General features: G+C 48.7%; 1 protein-coding gene across 2 annotated transcripts in view; it reads left to right on the forward strand.

Moving 5' to 3' along the window:
* LOC126545357 (uncharacterized) overlaps window positions 1-21,592 on the forward strand; it is a 111,295-nt gene that overhangs the window by 15,629 nt on the left and 74,074 nt on the right. The window contains exon 2 of one of the 2 annotated variants that reach the window (XM_072288557.1): window positions 5,601-5,866. In XM_072288557.1, coding sequence (XP_072144658.1) covers window positions 5,661-5,866 — 206 coding nt within the window. In that variant the 5' untranslated portion in view covers window positions 5,601-5,660. Of the gene's footprint in view, window positions 1-5,446; window positions 5,867-21,592 lie in introns of those variants that run through there. The other variant, XM_072288548.1, reaches the window with a different exon arrangement.

The following is a 21,592-nucleotide window of genomic DNA, read 5'->3' on the forward strand; positions in this document are numbered from 1 at the left end:
CAGTCTTTATCTTATGCTAGAGTAATCACAGAGCTCATTCATATCTGCAGTCGTCTGCTTGAGGAACGTCAGAAACCCTGAGGAAGCCCTCCACTGGCTATGTCTCACCGGATACCTTTCTCAAAGCTAGTGGAAAGACGCGTACGGATTTCAAGTACTATTAACAGCTAACTGTAATACGGCGTCCCAGTAGGCCTGAGAAGAATATATCTGGCTGCTGTATCTCTGCTTTGATCGGATTGCACGAGGATACGCGATAGAATGCGACAAAGGAGGCACCTAGTTGCCCAATATTTCAGCAACGTTCCCAAGAAGAAAGCAAGCCAACGAACCGGACCTATCAGCATATCGTCGCATATCGCACTCTACAAGTATTCGGATTGTTGCAACCACTGCGAACCAAGTCGGAAAAAGATGCGCTCAGGCGCGGCGTATCTGGATTGTAAGAGCGGAAGACAGCCTCCTCTCCGGTGGCGCCCAAGGAAGGGCGACACCGGAGAGGAGGCTGTCTTCCGCTCTTACAATCCACCTTCCCTGCGTGACATCACGAAAGACGTCATCCGACAGCGTTCCACGATGAAACGCGTCCTTTGATTAAGACCCGCGACAGGCGTTCCATTGATAACGCCCGCCCCGCCGTTACTGCCGTGCCCACCGCCTGTTATTGTGCCGGATGAACTCCCCCCGGAGACGTGTACAAGTAGCCGCCTATCATTCAAAGCGATGATCACTCCAGCAGTCGCGCTATTAACGGAACCGCACGTCGCCTGTATTCATCGCTTTGGGCTAAATGACGCTATGGGAGCGTCTTCGCGTCTATTTTCGCAGCGCGTTTCAATTTTATGCGCGTTGTGAGCGTATGCCTCGAGATCGTCTGAGCCCACTGGCAATGCTTGAAACATCCTTCCCGCTCCCATGTGTAGGGTAGCGAACCGGTTAAGCTAAACTGGTTAACCTCCCTGCCTTCCTTCTCCACTTTTTCCTTCCTTCCTTTTCCTTCCTTCGATGTTTACGTTAACGTACGCCTTCATTCATTAAACCCCAATATTTCGCCTCGCCTATCACGACTTCAGTCAACCCCTCTATAGCCCGTCTATGGCATGGAGTAGCATCGAGAAACGCGTCCTCTCGTCGCAACGGAATGGCCGACTGCCCGCTCTTAGATTTTGAAGGTGCGACGAATCCATCGCCCACCTACTCTGTGAATGCACGCGTTTCCTTTTAACACGCAAAACGGTAGCGCTCTTCGCCACACTACACAAACAAGCTCGACAGTCGTCCGCTCACAGAAGTCGACATTCTCGGACGGTGACCTCGACTGACGTAAGAGCGACCAGCCTTAAATGCACTGCTTGGTGTCACTAGAAAGACTTTGTCAGAGAGAGGGACCGATCGAGATTGTGGAGCTGTATGTCTCGTGCATTAGTACTGGGCGTGACTATGTGACACTCTCGACAGATATATATGTGTATTACAGTCGCTCACAGACAGTGTCAGACATTTCCTTCTTTCCTACAGTTTTCTTTCTTTAGTCTCGTCTTACCGAGCCTACCCTTTTTTTTTTCCTTTTCCTGTGCAAGGTATAGTCACTTATGAAATATCCTGTCAATCACCATGTCTTTCATTTTATCTCTTTCTCTCTCCTTGGATGTCACTTGATGTGGATCGCAAATCTTGCAGCCGTGAAGAGGGCTCAGGGCCCACGCATATGCATGATTTCTCCCAGCTGTGGTGCAAGAAACTGAACTAAGTACGTGTGCGCCGTTAGAGCTGGTACCGGTAGTTAGAGGGACGGGGTTTCGGCAACCTTCAACAACGCTTGCTTGGAGCTCGAACCAGGTTGACCATCGGAGAGGGTTTGGCAGGGAAGACGAGGTGATGTAAAAACAAATAACAGAAGTTTCATACATTGTTACGGGAAAGCGGTGCGCTCTAAGACAAAAGTACAGAAATGTTCGTCGTGCGTGCTCCTGTACGCAAGGGCAGAGAAGATGTCTGTCGCGTCTCGCTGGCCTTCTTATACCCTATATACACCATCCGGGCAACCTCATTCTCTCTTGTTCCTTGTTAGAGGGCCTTGTCAGCACACTGGTCAGCCCACATAGAGGAATACGGAGCAAAACCACTCCCTGGCGTAGAGGGGTTGAACGTAGGTCACGTCGGGTCAGTTCACACAGAGGAATTCGGAGAGGAACCAATCACTGGCGTAGAGGTGGTGAACGGAGGGCCGAGGAGAGTAGGATTTGCACTGGTGCATAATGCCGTCGCACACACCCGACGGACACGCCTTTTCATGTTGACGAGCGCGACGATTAGGCACGTCATGTCTCAGGCGTTTGGCATCCGTTCCATTCGTTGCCGCACAAAGTGGACCGTAACAGTGCCCACACGATTCGGAAAATAAGGCATGTTGCCGCGCGATACTTTAAGCAAATGAAAAAAAAAAAGCAAAACCTGTATTCACAAAAAAGCTCTTACGCTAGAATTGGTCGTCCGAGCATTTTGGCAAAGATCACTTACGAACGAAAAGGTTTTTGAATTCGGCCCCAACTATTTAATGGAGCTTGAAATTAAGGAACAACATTTCTGCATGCTTATGATGCGCGAATTTGCATTTGAGATTTTTCTTTTCTTGTCGTTCTTTTTCTTTCTGCCGATTTAATATCAGGTTTCTTCATCCCCTTTCTGGGCCCATATTTACAAAACAGTTGGTACGTTATAATGGTTCGTAATAATAGGTGCTCGAGACCCTGAAATATGGAAAACATTAAGGATTATATTTATCGCCTGCGCGTAAGCGATCGGGAAATGTGAGCGTGCGGGCGTTATACGCACGCATATTAAACTCTTGTGCGGAGATGCGATGGCGCACAATTGACTTCCTCACAAACGAAAAGCCTCGTGGATTCTGGACCTAATCCCTTGGAAATGAAGACGCATTGAATAAGTTTTACTTCTTCACTCCACAAAAGCCCGCTATGTGCCATTTCATCTACGCACAAGTGTTCATTCGCATGCGATATATCCAGGGATTAAATTTGAACCCTTGAAGAGAGAGAGAGAGAGAGAGAAGAAAAAAAAGACCGCGGTGGTCGTCTTAGTATTTGCCTCTCAGAGTACGTTTGAAATGCGAGCTGCTTTTTTTTACGTGATCGTATAAATTATATTGCAAACACACCAAGTTCTTAACCGGTTTAGGATATTCAGGCGATGTCTACTGAAGTTTCGCCTCCGCCTCCACAATTCACGGCTTTTTGCACCATCTCATTGCAGCGGGAAATTGCTATCTTCAACAACTACTTCTATCTGTCACATAATAATGTGTCGAGACTGACTCGTCAAGATCTAGCCACCTAGTGTGGCCCGTCGAAATTGACCCGACGAGACTTACTCGACATACGTTGCTTTCTTTCAATTTGCTGTAAGCGCTTGCAAAGGGCTGAACAAGCCTGCAACCCTACATTTCGTGCGCAAAGGGAGCCTGGAGGCAGAGATTAGATACTCGAGAGACCCTCGCGAAAGCACCATCGACATAAAATCTTGTCTGCTGTTTTTCGCGCTCTTGGTGCACAGCAGTGCACAGTAGCTGAATTGCAGCTGCTCCTCCGTCCCCCCTTTTTATGAAAAAAAAAATGCATGAAAACATTGCGCATAGAATCATAAGTTTGCCACTACTGGGCTTCGTCGCCATGTTTTGCAGCTGCTCTTGTTCTACATCTCCTTTCAACTGCCTCCCCTTCGTCTGAAGATTAAGTGGGAAAACTTACCGGAGGCGGCGTAGCGTGTCTACTGATCGATCGATCGATCAGTTTATTTATTGGTTTGTTTGTTTGTTTGTTTGTTTGTTTGTTTGTTTGTTTGTTTGTTTGTTTGTTTGTTTGTTCACTTATTTTTAACGTCACAAAGTAACATCTGGGCTTGAAGGACACCGTAGTCATGGGCTCCACATCTTGACCGCTTGGGGCTGTATAACCCGCACTCAAAGGCTGCCACAGGAGCTCTTTTTCATTCCACCTCTATCGGTATATGCGGCCGCCGTGGCGGGAATCGAAACGCGGCGTTGTGTCAAGCAGCAGAAAGCCATGGTTATAGCAATAAATAATTGTGAATTGTGCTCGAGCTTCTTGACTACAGGAGCCGCCGGCTGGTTCAACATTTTCTGAATCAAGCAATCCATTTTATCACGACGTCATCCATCATCTTTGAGCACGAGTGGTGTTATAACACTTTTTTGATGCCCTCAACGAAATCAAAATGCAGCGCAATGTTTTTGAAGAATTTATCAAGCATTCTAACGTACTTTTCCGGTAATGACGCTTGGTCGGGTGTTATTGTATATTTTTGCTCTAAAGGGGTTATCCTGCCTTTAACACGTTGTCTGACGTTGAAATGTTGTTGATATGTATCTCGCTGACTCGGAACACATTTTCTACGTTCGTATTTCACTCGTGAGTCCCGCACAAGAAAAATGACCTTGAAAGGTAGTTGGCGACAGCAAAGAACGGGAAAATAGCGATATTGTGCCCTTTCTGCACTCGCGCTCCTACATTGTTGTTACGCTGCTAGGCACGAGGTCGCGGGATCGAATCCTGGCCGCGGCGGCCGCGTTTTTGGTAGGGACGAAATGCAAAAACGCCCGTGGTCCCGTGCATTGGGGACACGTTAAAAGATCCCCTGGGGGTCAAAGTTAATCTGGAGTCTCCCACTACGGTGTGCCTCATAATCAAATCGTGGTTTTGGCACGTAAAACTTTAGAACTCAATAACGACATGTAAACTGGTGAGAGATTTTACTACAGCATTTCTTCACCGAAATGAAAGCGTGGTGGAGTTTAAAGCTAGACAGATGTTTAGTACTGCATCACTCCCCGAATCATGTAAAGCCTAATCATATTGTTTCGCCACGAATAAACGAACTAAGGCAGAGCGAAAGTGTCCGGGAACTATCGCCGAGAAATCCCATGGTATGTGAAGCGTAACATGGACAGACGATGTATTCTCGTTTAACAAGATCACGTGCACTATACTGACCGTGCGAGTTGCACTAAATTATGCCAAACCATGTTGAATAGCACAACGACGACGATATTTATGTATTTCCGGATGCCCTGTGGGATTTTTTATTGAGTAATGTGAAACTCCGGTTTCGTAAAACTTGGCGTGAAGCTCACGACTTCCGCAGACAATGTGATTTGCACTTAGTGTCTCGCGTACCAGACACACAGAGAAAATGTGCTGAGCAAGTGATGCGGTATCCGTGGCGTTCAGCGTGCCGCGAATGTGCGTCCCTCGCGCCTCTCAGCGCGTAGCGGAATGCCCGATAGCGACGCGGGCAGAGGCGGGACTGTGCACCCCAAGCCAAGCGGCTCGCGAGTGGGACAGTAGGCGCCGGCAGCGCTGCAGCTTCGCCTGTCGGCCGCCGGGGGCGGCCCTATCAGTTGCGGCCGCCCGTGGCGGCGCGGCGCTCTCACTGACGTCTGTCTTCATCCGGGTGTGTTTGTCGCCGACGGCTGCTGCCCGCGACTACGAATGATTCAATCGAAACGAGCGCGGGGTTGAATGCATCGCCCTGACACGCTTCCTCTCTCGCACGTTTACCAGAGCGCGCGGCTGGCATGTGACAGTGCCCCGTCGTCGTCGTCGCCGAGCACAAGCGCAAGCATGAGCGGCGAAAAGTTCCCCGACATCCGAGTCGTGGTCGGGATTGAGTACTTCAGCGATGTGCCGGTCTCGACCAAGTGCCACCCCACGGTCCTGGGAGCCGTGGTGCTCGAGAGCAGTGCCATCAGTGCAGACGAACTGCGGCGCATCATGTGCGACCAGCTGCCCTCGCTGCCGACCCACTTCACTTTCGTTACCAAGGAGAGGTGAGTGCTTTCGCCCAGCGATCGAGCGTGCGCGCGCGTGCTGACCGGCGTGCCACAGGTGGACGTGTTTGGACCGGCGTGATCCCAACGCGGCCACCAGTGCGTGTCGGGCGCTTCTCTGACTAAATTACGAGATCTCTTTCTATTTTATTTTGTCTTTTCCCGCCTCTGTCCCCAGCTGTTCTCTAGTTTGTAGTAACTGTTTCGTCCTCACTCAGAAGCGTTTCCACTACAGTTTACGCTGCGCGGACACTTGAGCCGTATATAGTTGCTGGGCAACTTGGGCTCACGTATAGGACTTCATTCGTCGCGCGCGGATGCTGTCCGAGTATGACACCCCTCTGCGTCTGTAGCGAACGACAAACATTTATTCAGTCCGGTCTGCGTCAGAGCTCGATGCAGAGCTGCGCACGCGCTAATTTGTTTACGGCCAGCGCGATTTCGGTGCGAAGCAAGCGAGGCCGTTAACAGAGCGAGGAGTATACAAAGGAGGCCGAAAGCGGAGCCCACGGCGGAAGGATGCGCGTACAGGTAGACAGTGCCCCGCCGTCGACAACGGGATCCGGACGCACGGCTACGTTTTTGTGCCAGCCGAGCCGACCTTGACCGGCGGCATTAACGCTGTAAAAAGCTAAGCCAGGCGCACAAATGACGGATGCGCTCGGCGCCTGCGGCTACCGGCCTGTCACGCCGGTGTAGAGGAGTTCATTCACCGAACCCGAATCGGGCGCTTGCCGCGGTGCGAATTCCTGCTTGTCTCCCTTCAGGTCTGCGAGCGAGAGCATACTACCACTGTCGCCGCGTTTTGTTTTTGAGCGCTTCGTCTCGATGTAGTGGCTCGTCGCAGCGGCACGCTGTGCGCTTGCTTTTCTTCTTTTTCTCATTGTGTGTTTTGCAGCAGTTCATCAGGAAACTGAAAGCTGCTTTGCTTCGCATTCCTGATGAGTGCACTGTCAAGTTTTGCAAGAGCCGCCGGCTTTTGGAAAGCGCCCAAAACAGTTATCGATTCAGATTCCCCGTACTGCGAAAGGCGGCACGGTTTTCTGTGTATTTGCTTCCGAGCCTCTTATCGGCCTGCGGTCTGCCTTTTCGAGTTTATTGGCGTCTGCGCCTCCCCGAGAGGACAGTGGCGCAAGGACAAGATTGGGAAGCTTCGTAGCTCGAAAACTGAGTGCATAAATCCCATCTTCCGCGACTGAACGCCTCCGCTGCGGGTGAATGTCGTGGAGATTTGAAGGAGAATGCGACCGTTCTCGACTATATGCATTTGTCACTCGAGAATGAACGAATAAACGAGCGTACGTGAGGGCTCTAGGTAATCACGAAAATGTTCTATTTAAAAATTTTAAAAAAGACGCAAAATGTCTCCGAGTCGCGCTTCCTGTGTCTAGTTGAACGTTGTATGCGGCAGGAGAACTCAAAGCAAGTACAATGTGCATATTCGATTAACAGTGCGCCATGCGCTCGAGCTGGTGCGACAGATATAGGAAAATGGCCAGTGCATTGTAAAGCTTTGAGAACCATTCGGTAAGCATAGACAAATGCAGGTGCCACGTGCTTTGCGAGAATACATTTTAGGAGGTGCAAAGAACTAAGTAAATCATTATTGATGTACAAAAAGGTAAGCGTTATCCGCGATTGGTCATTGCCGCGCGGCGATCGTCTGACTATCGCACCTGTTCCGATCGCGAGCAAACTTTCTCATGCAAGCGCAGTTTTGTAAAGGCGAACCGCGGAGAGCAGTGAAACCAGTCGAAGTTCCCCCGCATTTTGCGTAGCGCTTTGGCTGCACGTTAAGGGACCCCGCATGGTAGAAATTAGTCCGGAGACATCCACTGCAGCGTCCCGCATAAACCACTGTGCAGTATCGGTACGTTAATCCACACTTTAATAATTTATTTGCGCTGCATAACGAATGGACATTCGCTGCCCGCTATACGGAGTGATCATTTTTAAGTTTTCCGGAATTAAAAAAAGATCGTCTGTTGCAGGTAGAATAATTGTTCTCCTTGAGACGGATTATTCGAAGAGGCGGACATTACTAGCACGAGAAATCGAAACGCACGTTCAACTAATTAACAAGAATTTCCTAATTAACTTTTGTATTAATTCCTTTACGGCCCATATTGCAATTTAGGAATTGTATCCGGTTAGTTTGCTAGACGTATCTGCTTCAAATGAATCTCCAGGATGACACCGGTTTCGAGATATTTCCCATAGTGTGGCACGAAATAGATGGCAGTTGCAGTTACTTTTGTGCTTCAACGCGAGTTTTATGGCGCGTATCTCCAAACTGGTGTGATTCTGGAAATTCATTCCAAGTAGATACGTTTTGCAACCGGCTGTAATTCGTAAATTTGCAATATGTGACGTAAAGTAAATTAATTGTAAGAAGTGAATTAGGGATTTTTTAATTAGTTGAATATATGTTTCGATTTCTCGTGAAAGTAATCTCCGCCTCTCTTAATAATCCAACTCAAGGACTAACTATGTTATCTGTGACAGGCAATTAAAAAAAAATTCCTGAAAACTTAGAAATGATCACCCCGTACATGTACCGCTGAGGTTCAGGTGACCGTACGAATCCATTTAACTGCAAATCGCTTTCTGCGATTATGGCAGTTCTCTATTTCGAGCTCGTCGTTGTCGCACCTTCTCGTTTAGCAAGCCCCGCTGCCTAAATGCGATTGCGAATTCTGCATCGAACGCAGCGTTTTAGCTCTTAATCGAGCCTTAAGTTTAATCTTTCTCATGTTTACAGCTTTTGGTGCACAACCTTTCTATATTTGTCCTGGGTACTCAATTTGCAATCTTCATCTGCGATGTCGAACGACTTTGGCCGTCACTGGCAGTGACATGCGACCGCGTGCGCCTGTTGGACATCTTGTGAAGTCGACACTATATAAGGTGCTGTTTCTGGACCATGGGCTACGAAGGTCTGCTTGCTTAGAAAGAGGGATTGTATGGCTAAGGATTGTTGCGTATTAAAACACGCTTTACTGCGTTATTTGCTCATGTAGACCTCCCTGCTTGATGAGAAAGATATACTAGGCAGCGCGCGGCAAGTGTTTAGTATCGCCCAGCAGGGTGTGTCTCGTTTTTCGCGCGGCGCACTCTAATGAGTGCTGTCACGGAAGAAATGACGGCATACCGGCAGAAGATGCAAATTTACTGCGACGCCGCGTCGTTGACATCGTAGCGTGACACTGGCCCACAACAGAGGAAAGGCTGAGACCACAAAGAGAGAGAGGGGGGAGGGCAAAGGAACGACGGGGAAGTTAACCAGAGATTATCTCCGGTTGGCTACCCTGCACCGGGGGAGGGGCAAAGGGGTGCGATACCATAAAAAATGTGCGCACGCATGTGTACCTCATATATTATTGAAACGCAGGGCTATCGCCGACTGGCGTTACTTAATTCGCTCCTCTAGCAGCTAGCGTCCGACACACGGAGCGTCGACGCCAGAGATTCCAGGCGGGTATTTTCAGTCTCTGCTTTTGCCAGCGGCGTAGCCAGATATGTTTTATTTGGGGGAGGGGGGGGGTTCACGTGCCCGGTGTGCCACCCCCTGACTACGCCACTACATGCATCTTGCCCTCGCGAAACCAGCCTGTCCGGCCCACGTTGACCGGTCTCGCGCTCAAATGCTGTGCCAGCTGACTGAAACGCGCGCAACGAACGACCGACGTTATAACAAACGTTAGGTGACTAACTTAGGTTGAAGGCGACTTGGAATAGTGCCTAACCGCTGTAGTCTTACCGTGCGCGCGTCGCGATTAGTCCTTTGGCATGTCGCGGCGCGACCGGCACAAGGGGACTTCACAGAGTCGAAGCGGGCGCAGATACGACAGATATAGAACGGGTGCTCGCCGTCGGAATTTGTTCTCGTCCCGCAGTCGCCGTCGTTATACAGTGCGCGTACATATACGGACAGTCACTTGCTCCCACACTTTTTCCCTGATTTCATAGCAGATTCTTAAGGCACCGTAAGGCTTTGCTCTTAATTCTCCACTTTGCCCTGCGTTAACTCATGCACGCATGCACGTCGGATTCGCTGCGAAAGCAGCCTATAATTTGCACCTGACCTAAACTGCAACTTTCTGGAACTTTCCGTTGCTCTCCGAATTTCGGTTAGTGTATGTGGAGCTGTTCGACTGGAGCCGGCGTTTGATGAGTCTGCGCGAGATTTGCCACCTCTCTTGGCCGAAGGCAGTTAATCTGGAAAATATTAAGAATAAAAAGGAGGGGGGGGGGGGGCGTAATCAGCAAGCGAGTGACGTCGTCGTATGCTGTGTGAGGTAAATTGGTCAGAAGCACATTTTCTTTCTTCGAGCCCTCTGAAAAAACACTGAAGTGTTGGGATCGGCACTTCAACGTCTGCGCTTAACTGGATGCTTTCCAACAACCACAAACTACGATCAGTTACCGTCAGCAGCGGCATCTGTACCATTAACGCGACTTTCTTTTCTTCTTTCTTTCCTTCTTTCTTCATATCGGTTCTAACCGAGCCAATTCATTCTGTGTTAGCTGAATAAGCTTAATAAAGGGAAAATGAGACATCCACCCAATCGTAGCAATTGCAACAAAGGAAATCCATACGGGTTCCTCGAAAGAGAAGCCTCGCCGTTGAAGAAAAATTTTCTTCAACTTTTTTCTTCAATATTCTTCAAAAATTTTCTTCAATAAGATTGTGGTATATAGGGGAAGTCGCCTCGCGATGCCTTATATTTTTCTGAGGTAACGATAGGTAGCAGAGCCTTGGAAAAAGGTGTTGGTGCAAGGTTTCTCTTTTCTTTTTGGTGTGCCGTTTTCGCTTATCACTCATGCCCGCGCGTTTCTGTCATGACGCGTGGCATTTCACGAAGAATGTGTGCATTGTGACGGCGTCCTGAAATGGGGACGTCCGAACACCCTCCCCTTTCCTCTTTACCCCCAAGTCATGTGATGCTGTTGTCATCCGGGCTGCTGGTGTCACCTAGCCTAGTGGTTCACGAATCTACAGAAGGCAGCTACTTGTCACTTGTGTTGTTTTGCTCGAGTGGTTAACCCTTTTGTCGTGCAGATAATGAAGGCCAAGATAGCTCGTCTTTATCGAACTCGACCTTTCTGCAGGCGCGGCAGTACGCACTGCTGCTTCAGTTCTTGTCGCGTCATCGATACATAGTGCCAAGCACCGCTTGCGCGTACTGTCTTCCGAATAAAAATATTGACGGCGAGCCGTATTACGTAGCCGCGCAGTAAGTTGCCGCGATAAAGAGGTAAAGACGAAAGGGCTTTGCGCAAATGGGACTCCTTTCTCGCTACACAAATTACTATCACTTGCGCGAGCGGGTGAAACGACGCATAGGTCGCTTGTGCGAAGAATTTTCCTCGTGGATGAGTAAAACTCTTCCCTCAAACTTTTTCGGCCGTATTCACAAAAACGACCATACGCTAGATTTTCTTCAAGAACAAATGCCGGTCCGTCCTGGTGCTAGACGTATACGTATATTCTTAGCGAAGGCGTCCGGCCAGTCGCAAACAGCTCTTAGGAATAAAAAAGCTTCGGGAATTCAGCCCCTGTTTCCTATGCCTTTTTTTTTTTACATTTTAGCGAGTATTCGATTTTATTAGGGTCTTCAGCCTGGGAAAATCTCCCGACATCAATGCGCATGCGAACAGTAGTTATAGACTGAGGGCCCGTATTCGCACACACACACAAAATTTTCTTTTCTTATTTGATAGAAATGTTTGCAAGATCAGGGGCAGACTTCACAGATTTTTGTCGTTCGTAAGTGCTCTTTTCTATTGGCCGGACGCCTTCGCTTATCGCGTGTCCAGCCTCAAGATTGGCTGAAATTTTCTCGTACGAAGTATTCTAGCGTAAGAGCTTTTTGTCAATACGGGCCCAGGGACCGAATTCGCAAAGCTTTTCGTTCACGAGAGCAGTTTGCCGTAGACTGGTCGCCTTCGGTAACAATTATGTCCAACGTCCCGACTTTGGCCGAGATCTTCTCTTACGAACCGTTCTGGTGTAAGGACGTCTTTGTGAATACGGGCACAGAAGCCAGCAACACAAATGCACACTAGACAGACTAAAATTTTTGCATGCGTTGTCACATGGCAACATTGGTCCTAAATTTCATGATTACTTCTAGTCGTGAAACGCGGCAGGAACGCGTACACCTAATTCGTTAGCTTTATTGCAAAAAATTTTGTTTTCAAGTATCCCTTCTGTTTTTTAACACAATCGATGTAGAGTTGGAACGTGTTGCCGCCAGCATTGGAACCTGCACGTTAAGGGTCTTTTTCTACTAGTAAGGTGAAGGAACGTTTTCTTTTTCTTTGCGTAGGATGACTTTATTTTAGTCCTGTTAACGTTTTCTTCTGGGTTTTTTCTGCATTCCTGTTAAACTGTTACAGTCTCATTGCTGTCCTACATCTGCTAAACAAGGTATCGCAAATTATCAGAAGTGAAACGACAAAACTTTTCGAAGAAATGCAGAAAGAAAATGGATAATACAAGCTTTGTGTTCGATTTCACGCCGGAAGCTATACACGGCAACCCGAGAGTATTGCTTGTAGCATGCCGTTTAATGTGTTTGGCACTCCACTCGTGTAGCATTTTTATCTTTCATGCTACGACCAGAAATGTTTTTCTTGCAACTGACCCTTTTATGTGTTTACTGCAGCGCAATCAATCCATCAATTTTACGCGGTCGGAGCGCGCGCGATGCACGCTACACTGGAGCTTAATTAACGACGGGGAATGAGCGCGTGTGGGTGCGCTGCCGTCATGCAATTTTGCTTGATGCTGGTTGCATCGTCGTTAGCGAAGAAGTCTCGCTTGCTGGGTGGCCTCGGGACAATGACTTGCTTCGTGGCTCCATCCGCGGTCCCCAACCAGTTTGCATACTCAGCGCACCGATTTACGTACTCGGCGACTTATCAAGAAGACCGGGGGGCCCATTGTCTTCTATAGGTATGATTGATGAGCAACGAATCACTGCATCGGGTGCCCGCCTTTTGGCATCGTCCACACCACGCTTCTAAATTGTTTGGGCCTCTCTCAGACCTGCTCTCGTCGCGTCCAGAAAACCACTTATAGTGAAACCCTGCTCACAGCAGTGCGCATTTCACTGCTTTATGAACTGCGGCGCTTTACCTGAACAAAACGAATCTCCGCAACGAAATAACAAACAAACAAACAAGCAAGCAAGCGAGCAAACAATAAACACAAACAAACAAGACGTTCTCGAAATGAGGGCCGCGGGAACTAGAGAAAAGGTGCGCTGCTCTCTTAACTATCGTGCAAGCTGCTCTGAATACGGTTCTTGAACTATTTGTTGTCGAAAAGTCCCGCTGCGCCTGTGCGTGCTATTATACGTCACTACATCGGGAAGGAACGAAGGGAAAACAAGAGGTGAAAGGAGGGGGGGGGGGGGCAGACAGCCTAACCAAATTAAGTGTCCATTTGGCTACTCTACATAGGGGGATTGGGTAAGTGGCAGAAAAGATAAGGAAACAAGAGAAGACTAAAAATAAATGGGGGGGGGGGGGGGGGACGCAGCAGTTCGCCCATTCTATAGTTTTTCATTGAGTCCCGTTTCTCTTAAAAAGCAGCGTAGCAACAGCACACCGCGGCGGCAGATGCGCGAAGATCTCAATGTTCCTGCTTACTCGATTCGCTTACTCTCTATTACGATTACGATTAGTTTCTATTACGATTCGCTTACTCTCTATTATAATTCACTAAATCATCTGCCAGAAAGTTACAGATTTTCGTCCTTGGTGAATCGCTTTGTTCTCCGGAGAAAGATATGTGTTCTGACTGGGAACAAAACATGACGGCACAAAAGTGTTGCGAGTGCAGAATAAAAGCGTACTTGTCCCGCCAACCCCCGCTTTAATAGGGAGTAAGTTCGCTTCATACTACTGTCACAATAACGCTCCCCTTGTCACTAGAACCATATTCATTTTTCTTTCTTTCTTTCTTTCTTTCTTCCTTTCTTTCTTTCTTTCTTTCTTTCTTTCTTACTTTCTTTCTTTTAGCGCATAAGCCTTGTGGGCGACAGTGTACTGCAAGTTGCATGCGTGCGCTTTTTTATGTATACGCGTAATTCAACTCTGTATGCGCGAGAACCATGGCTAGTTTAGCGCTCACGCTCTCCCCTACACGCATGTGCTGCAGTCACGGTGTCGCAGCACTGCGACACTTCGCGCGCGCGCTCACCGAGAGCTGCAGGCCATGCTCGCAGTCTCCAGGGATGTATAGCCGAGCGTATTACGCGCGCTATTCTTGTCACGTCTTTGTTCTGTGTCCGTGTCCCTGCGGGACACCGCATTCATAGACCGCCCAGAGTGCGCCAGGAGGGCAATTTGTCGTAACTCGAGAGAACGAGCCGCCGTTTTCTTTTTTTTCCCCCTTTTCCTCATTCGTGCTTGCGCGTTCTCGGGTAACGGCGCGCAGCCGGGTATTCCCCTTTCTTTATGTACGACCGCGTTTTTTCGAGTCTCTCAGCGTCTCGTTCGTTGTCTTTCTTTTCCTAAAAAGACCGGAAATAGTCGGCATTGCAACCACGTGAAGTGTAAAGCGTGAGGTGAGTAGATGAGTTGAGATGAGACAGGAAGGAGAGAGAGAGAGAAAAAAGTTTAAGAAAAAAAAATGAGAACAGTAAGAGGAGAGAAACGTATCAGTTCGCATGGTGGTAAAACTCGCTCATCCAGCGCTGCAGAGAACGCGTAGCGAAATAGCGCAACGACGATTAAGGTGTATAACGTAAGAAAGGTTCGTTTGCCCTGGTCGCTATTCTTGCATATACCTGCCACCTCCTTGGACGTAGAAACTCAAGCCAGCCAGTTCACTCTTCCAGACGCCGCCTGTGACATATATGTTTCGTTTTTTCGTGTCTACCACTTTTTCTCGGTTCGCTGGCCATTCTCGGACGGCTGTTCCTCTACGGACGTGAAGCCTTTCGTATATCCATAGATTTGACTGACGGCTGTCCAAGGGGGGGGGGTCATGCCACTTTCCATTGCATAATGGGGTTTTTCCTCCCCCTACACCTCGTCGACTGGAGCCTCGCGACCAGCGTTCTTTTGCTTTTTGGAAAGCGCTCCTCACAACTAGTTGTCCGAGCCGGTGCATTGTAGTGTCGGCGACCCAGAAAGCACCGAGTTGTTGTTGGGCTATCAGCTGAGCGACCGCTCTGGAAAAACCAACTGCATTCTAGCTCTTCACGCATGCATCAACGACTGCGTCAAGGCGTGTTTTGAGTGCGCGAGAGGTTGCGCTGTGCGGGAATAATTCGTATCGATTTCCCAAGATTTTCTAACTTCCGCCACTGGCACGAATATTAAATAGCAAGAACACTCGTTTCGTCTCCAGTCCGTACATGCATGCAATCAATGCAGACCGTCTTCGCTAACTGTGTGTCCGTGCGTGCGTGTGTGTTGTTTTGGTTAGCCGCCTCTGCTGCGATCCATATCTATATGAAAAAGTAATAAAGAAAGAAGAAATGAAGGCCTGAGGTTTAGTCTCACAATACTTAGCACGCTAAGGTTCCTCGGGTGCCACGTAAACAACGTTTTCATATCTTTCATCGATGGCTCTCGGAGCAAGTTACGTTTGGTTTAACATAATAGTTCCGTGTGTTTGACGTGATCTTTCCTCACGCGGTAGATTACGCAGCTGCTCCAGAAGACCTTCCGTTTGGCCTTGTTGGTGTTGGTGCCTAGTTGGTGTTGGTGTTGAAAGTTACCGCCCGTGTTGTTTATGTGTTCTCTCCCGCTGCCCCCTTCTTTATTTGCGGTCAATATGATATGCGCAGCTGCTCGCGGCGAATTTGTTTTTTCTTTTTTTCTTTTTGTATCGCCACTCGCCATGCAAAACTTTTAGTCGCGCGTAACTAAAAGGTCGACCTTGAACAACGTTAACTGCTTCATTGGAGGCCGGGAATTCTATGGTCAACGCAATTAATCGTGTCCAGGGATGGTGGCGTTTCGTTATTGCCTGACTGTATGCACTCAGCGTGTCGTACATGCAGGCACAATTATATGAAGCCAACAGACAATGGAGCCAAGTAACATATAGGTTAAATTGAAATGTGCAATAAATATGAATGAGGGTTACTATGTGGTGAGTCCCATATCCTTAATAATAAAGGAAATGGTAAATGAAAGTCAAAAAGAAAAAAGACATACTCGCTGTTGGTGGTAGCTACATGCAACACACAACCTGCGCATGACGCGTGCAGTGCTATACCAATTGAGCTACACTGCAACGACTCTTCTTCCCGTCCACTTTCTTGGGTAATGTATTAAACATATAGCCCTGGGTTAATTCGCTAGCGCCAGACACAGCACAGTTGGTTTACTTAACAGAATAGCTGCATGCATAAGCAGATCCGTTCGACTTTGGTGGCCCTTCGCATGCTCCATTCGTGAAAATGCACAGCCTGCGCTGAATCGCTGCAGAGTAAACGTGAGAGCCTATAGCTCATCTGAATACCGAGAGCATCGTGCGGCACGCATGTAAGGCAAACGAACAAAGGAAGTGCGCGCGCATGCATCCGCATGCATGTCTGTGCGTGCACTCGCAAAGCAGCATGTATATGCGCTTTACTGCGGCCGCTATTTGCATACCTTTCAAAGGCGCCGCTTGCGCATCCGTGCACGTCAGTGAGCGGCACTGTGTGTCTTGCGGTGCGTATACTTATTCGTCACCTCACCGAGCATCACTCACTCAAATCGGATCGGCGCTGTTACAAAAATCCGGCAGCTCTCAAATCACGGCCGCAGCCGAAACATCGTCACCGAAAGAGTATCGTAATGAACGCAGGAAATACGGTTGCGATGCGTGGATCAGCGGCTGTTCTGCTGCTGGATTCGCGATAGAAGCGTCAATTCCCAATGCCGGCAACCGCATTTTTATGGGAGCAGCCTTGCTCAGACTTGCCCCGTGGTGACGATGATATTCGATGATCCAAAGAAGAAACTAATTCAACAGTTCTCGTGTACTATAGATTGAGGATGCGCATTCAAGAAATCTGGGTGGTCAAAGTTAACCTGGAAACCTCCATTTCAGCTTCTGTCATATAAGTATTGCATGTTTTGAGAAGTTACAATCAATCAATCATCAATCAATCAATCAATTCAGAAAATCACAAGCCCTTAGCGGTGCAAAGTAAAGAAACCATATGGCCAACTTAACAGTATGGCGTCTTTCGCGCTGCAGATTTAGCTTTGGCACGGAGAACGCTAATGATGTTTGCCTATAATGCGTTGAGCGCTGTATATAGCTTGGGCACTTATGATGCTGTGTATCGTGTTTAAAAGCAGACAAGAAGGAAAAAATAATAATAATGCCCTGCATATCACACTGAAGGCTACAAAGCAAGTGCGCATTAGTTTTTACGCACTTATTTTCGTTGAGAGCTGTAAGCAAAATGACAGCTCGGGGTTTTTCGACTATCGGTGATTTCCCTTGCCAGCTCTCGCGTAGACTGTCTTTACCTAAACGCATATGTTTCGTTAAACGTATGCCTGAAACCTTTCAAAGTAGTTTTCGGGATGCGTGACTCGCAAAGAACATCTCGTCGGGCTGTTAGAACAATCTGTACTTAAATGGTGCCTGAGTGTTTAGATAACAGCGTTCGTCCTCTAACTTGCCTGTAGTTTCGCTTTCGCGATGACTTTCGCAGCGCCTTCATCGCAGGTGATCGCGTCATTTACTTCTCGAAAACCGCCCTTACGTTTGCTTGCACGACAGTTGCGGCCCAAATTAAATTGACTTAAAAGCCTATACCGCTTCATGGCGTCTCGCACTTCTTCCCGCTGTGCTCTACGAGCAGTGCTGAGCGCGCGAAGAAAGCGCTACACCAATCAACATTTCCCCTTGTTTCATTTCGCGCGGCTAAAAATAAACGCTCGTGTGTCTGTGTGTGCGTGCGTGCGTGCGTGCGCGCCCCCGTTATGATATGGTCGAGCGCGGCGCCGTGTTTACACCGCGTGTCGGCTTCACACGGGCGTCTGTGTTGCGCGGCCGCGGTTACTCCGCAGAGTAGCGTATGTACGCGTATACTAGTCGTTCGGCTTCGGATTGCGCAAGTTGCGAGTCATGCGGCTCGCCTGGACTCGCGGAAAAACCGCGCGAAATAAACAACCCGCCGCATGCCGGGGGACACAGAAGCGGCGCGCCAGGTCGCCGGCGTAACGGCGCGCTGCAGGCCCGCAGGCAGTTCTGTTTCGTTGCGTGTGTGTGCTTTCTTTTATTCTCCGCGGCTCGCCGCGGTGCGAAGCATAAGCCAGTACGGATTGCCATGGGCGCACACCTGTCTTCACGTGGTTACCCGGCGCTGGTTTGGAAAAATGCACCAGAAGAGTGCGCTTGCGTGGTTGTGAAGGACGCACATAGCCCGTGCGGACAGCAGGGAACCTGCGGTACCCGTTTCGATCTTCCCGAACCCGATCTTCCGTCGCTGCATGATGTCCAGAGGACGTCAGGCTGACAGGCGGACGAACTTTTGGACGCGCCGTAAGCTCCGCACTGGCTTTAAAAATATTCCGTACTTACTGACTGACTGATCGTTCTTTTTTTTTATTTATTTCGTAACAGAAAGTTTGCACACACTGAGTGGACCCATAACCCTATAGGTGTTCTTTTTTCCGGACAGAGTAAACCACCTTGAACAAAATCAAATATACAATCTTGAAGTATCAAGTCAACAGTTCATCAACAATTAAAAGCATACAGTTTTGCTCAAATATCAAATCGAACATAATATCAATCAAATTTAATCAGATGTAACATAAAATCTAGTATACAATATACAAAAAGTATTTTGAGAAGAAAAAAAAAAGAGAAATAATATACATGCAAGAATGCACGCAAGTTACACATTTTTTAAGGTATTTGTTGTCCCGCGGCGGGTATTTCCGAAAAGTTGCGGAGCCGTATCAAGTGGTTTGTTGGAACTGACTTTTGCGCGCCGAGGCGAAAGTGTCGGGCTTTCTCCGCGGTTTAGCTTAGAGCAGTGCACGCTCTTTAATGTATTTCGAGGATACGTATGAGTTATGCGTGCAGTTTCATTAGAAACTTTCATCCCGCTTTCGAGCGTTCGAACAGCGGTCACTTCGTTTGTTCAGTCCACGCGCTCCATTGCCGACATTTACGTCGACAACTGCTGTGCATTATATAGCAGCGCGACACGATCGGGGAAGCGTATAGTTTCTTTTTTGGGGCGTTAAGAAAGGTGCGCGGTGCCTGTCTGCTCCTTGATACATCTTCGGAAACGCAGTGGCATCTGTCTCTGCATCAAAGACAAGTTACATTCCGGGGGGAAAAAACAAGGAGGGGGGGGGGGGGAGTTAGGGGCGCGCTGCTGCACGATTTCCATCTATAAAGATGAGGAGTGCAACGCATTTCCTTCTGGCAAATGAGCAGCTGTGTACGTTAACATAATATACTTCCTCACTATAGGTACTACACATCCAAACTGGAAGCCCCAGAACGCCGCGCCTTTTCTTTCTATAGCGTTGCAATAATTTTCCACGATAAGCCCGGCCATTTCTTGCTGGATCACGTTGTACTGTAGTTATACCTTGCTTCAAGGATGGCCCGTACCCTGGCGCACGTTCCCATCCGAGCGAGTCAGAACAGAGAAACTGTAATCTCCGCAGAACGTTCGTACGGACAGTCGCAGTTGCAAACAAGACAAAACTCAGCACGAGGTTCCGCACGACGTCGCGCTTCGCCGAGAGGGACTTCTCTTTTGTATACTGCACGCTGTGTGCGCTTGGAAACGATCGGTCAGCTTGTTTCTGCTTCGGGGTTTCTTTCTTTTTTTTTTACTTCTTTTTTCCCATACGTGATGTCTGTCGACACAGTACGAGAGATAAAGAGACGAGCGTATACGAGCTCTCCGGTTGGGCTGGTCGGCGCCTCCAACAGCAGCAGAGACTTACGAAAGTGCACCTTCGCCCATGGTCACCCTTCTCTCGACGTTGCAGCAGCGGATAATTATAGGCTCGCTTTCTGTTGTCCACAGTATAACATTTGCGGCGCGTGTACTTCGTGTTGTTGCGAACCGCTCACGTGCGCGCAATTTAATGGCCTCTCGTGTAGACGTTCCGCAGTCGCGCCTGTTTGCCCAATAAGTCTGCGCGCTTGTCGTAGCGAGCGCTTCGTTCCGCTTGCGAAGTTTTGGAACGCGACTCCCGTGAGAAGGCTGGTCGCTAGCGGAGACGCGCATTGCGGATCGCGAAGCGCGGGAAAGGCACATGGAAAGGAGAGTGAACGTCACAATGCCCGCTCCGCGTTATGCACTCGTGTCGCCTGGCCGCTTCCACTGACCTGGTCGTGTCGAGCGCGGAATGTATCACGTGGAATGTGCGTCCTGTTCGTCACCTGTTCCTCCTGGCTCCCCCAGTATCTCACGGGTTTTCGCGCGTTTATATAACGCTGTAGTCACTGAGGTTTAGAGGGGGGTATATCGGTGTATGGTGGAAAGTTTCATTTCATTACTTATCGTCCTAACCGCGATTTGCAAGCAGATTCGCAGTACGCACCCTGAGATGAGCCTGTCCGTATTTTCATATATTCAACAGTCCTTTCCACGTTTACAACTAGGGTCGCAGAAGAGACCGTAGTATGGGCAACAGGGAAGCGAGCACATTCGCTTGCGCATTGGCGAAAAAAGATGATAAAAGAGGCGCAGACGTGACTGACCGAACGTCGTCGGCGGGCTGCACCCTTCCTGCATTTTGCAATGACGACAGAAGGAAGGCGTCAAACTGTAAGGTAGCTTTATAGGGTCTCTTTGACGCTTCCATTTCGAGTTGACGTCACGGCACACGCATATGTGGCTATGGTTCGCATTTCTGGTTAGGAACAAGCAGTCTTCGGGAGAATGTTCATTATGACAAAATGCGGAGCTTTCAGGAAGCATTTTGTTGCTGCTTTTTGATCGTCGGGAATCGCCAAAGAGGTCATATTCTTTGGCAATCGCCGACACTCGCGGAATATGAGCAAATGAACGCGGTTACTGCAAATGTGGTGTGTCGTCGTGTGCTCACGGAGGTTGGTGTCCTGCAGCCGCGCACAAGCGATGATTCTGCACTCGCAATGCGACAGCGGAGACGCGAACTTAACAAGACAGCTCGAGACGGGCCGTAAGAAAAATCCAAGGTTCATTCGTATACACGGAGTCATGCATCCCTTTTGCGGTCTTATTGGGTCGGGCCCGCATTATTCGATCGCCGGACGAAGCCGTCAGAAAGTAATACGCTCACGCCAGAGTGTTCGCCTGCCTGCGTCCAACAATGATTTAAAACCGAAAGGAGTGCAATACAGAAGCAAGCACTCAACAAACAGCGCCATACTTGTCTTGGCCAGTTGTGTTTGTTGGCTAATAAGTGTCGTACGATTACCAAATTTTAATGTATAAAAATAAATTGCACGGTTGGCTACCAAAGGATCGTCCTTGGGCTGTTCGAGTCATTAATTGCAGCCTCTATTATTTCTAAGGAATCGTGACACGAACAGCAGAGGAAAAATTGCGCCGCATATTTATCCGGTAAGTGCCGCTGCTCCTGACCGCTTTCCCCCGACAGACGCAGGCGATCGTACGAATGATGTCGCTGTCGGTTAATGATCCCCTGTGCTAATTGAATAAAGCGGCTCTCTGTCACACGCATCTTCGTCACCATCGAGCGGGAGAACAGGCGCCTGTCGAGAGCGCCAATTGC

This window comes from Dermacentor andersoni, chromosome 1 (genome assembly GCF_023375885.2).
Source record: "Dermacentor andersoni chromosome 1, qqDerAnde1_hic_scaffold, whole genome shotgun sequence".
Taxonomy (NCBI): domain Eukaryota; kingdom Metazoa; phylum Arthropoda; class Arachnida; order Ixodida; family Ixodidae; genus Dermacentor; species Dermacentor andersoni.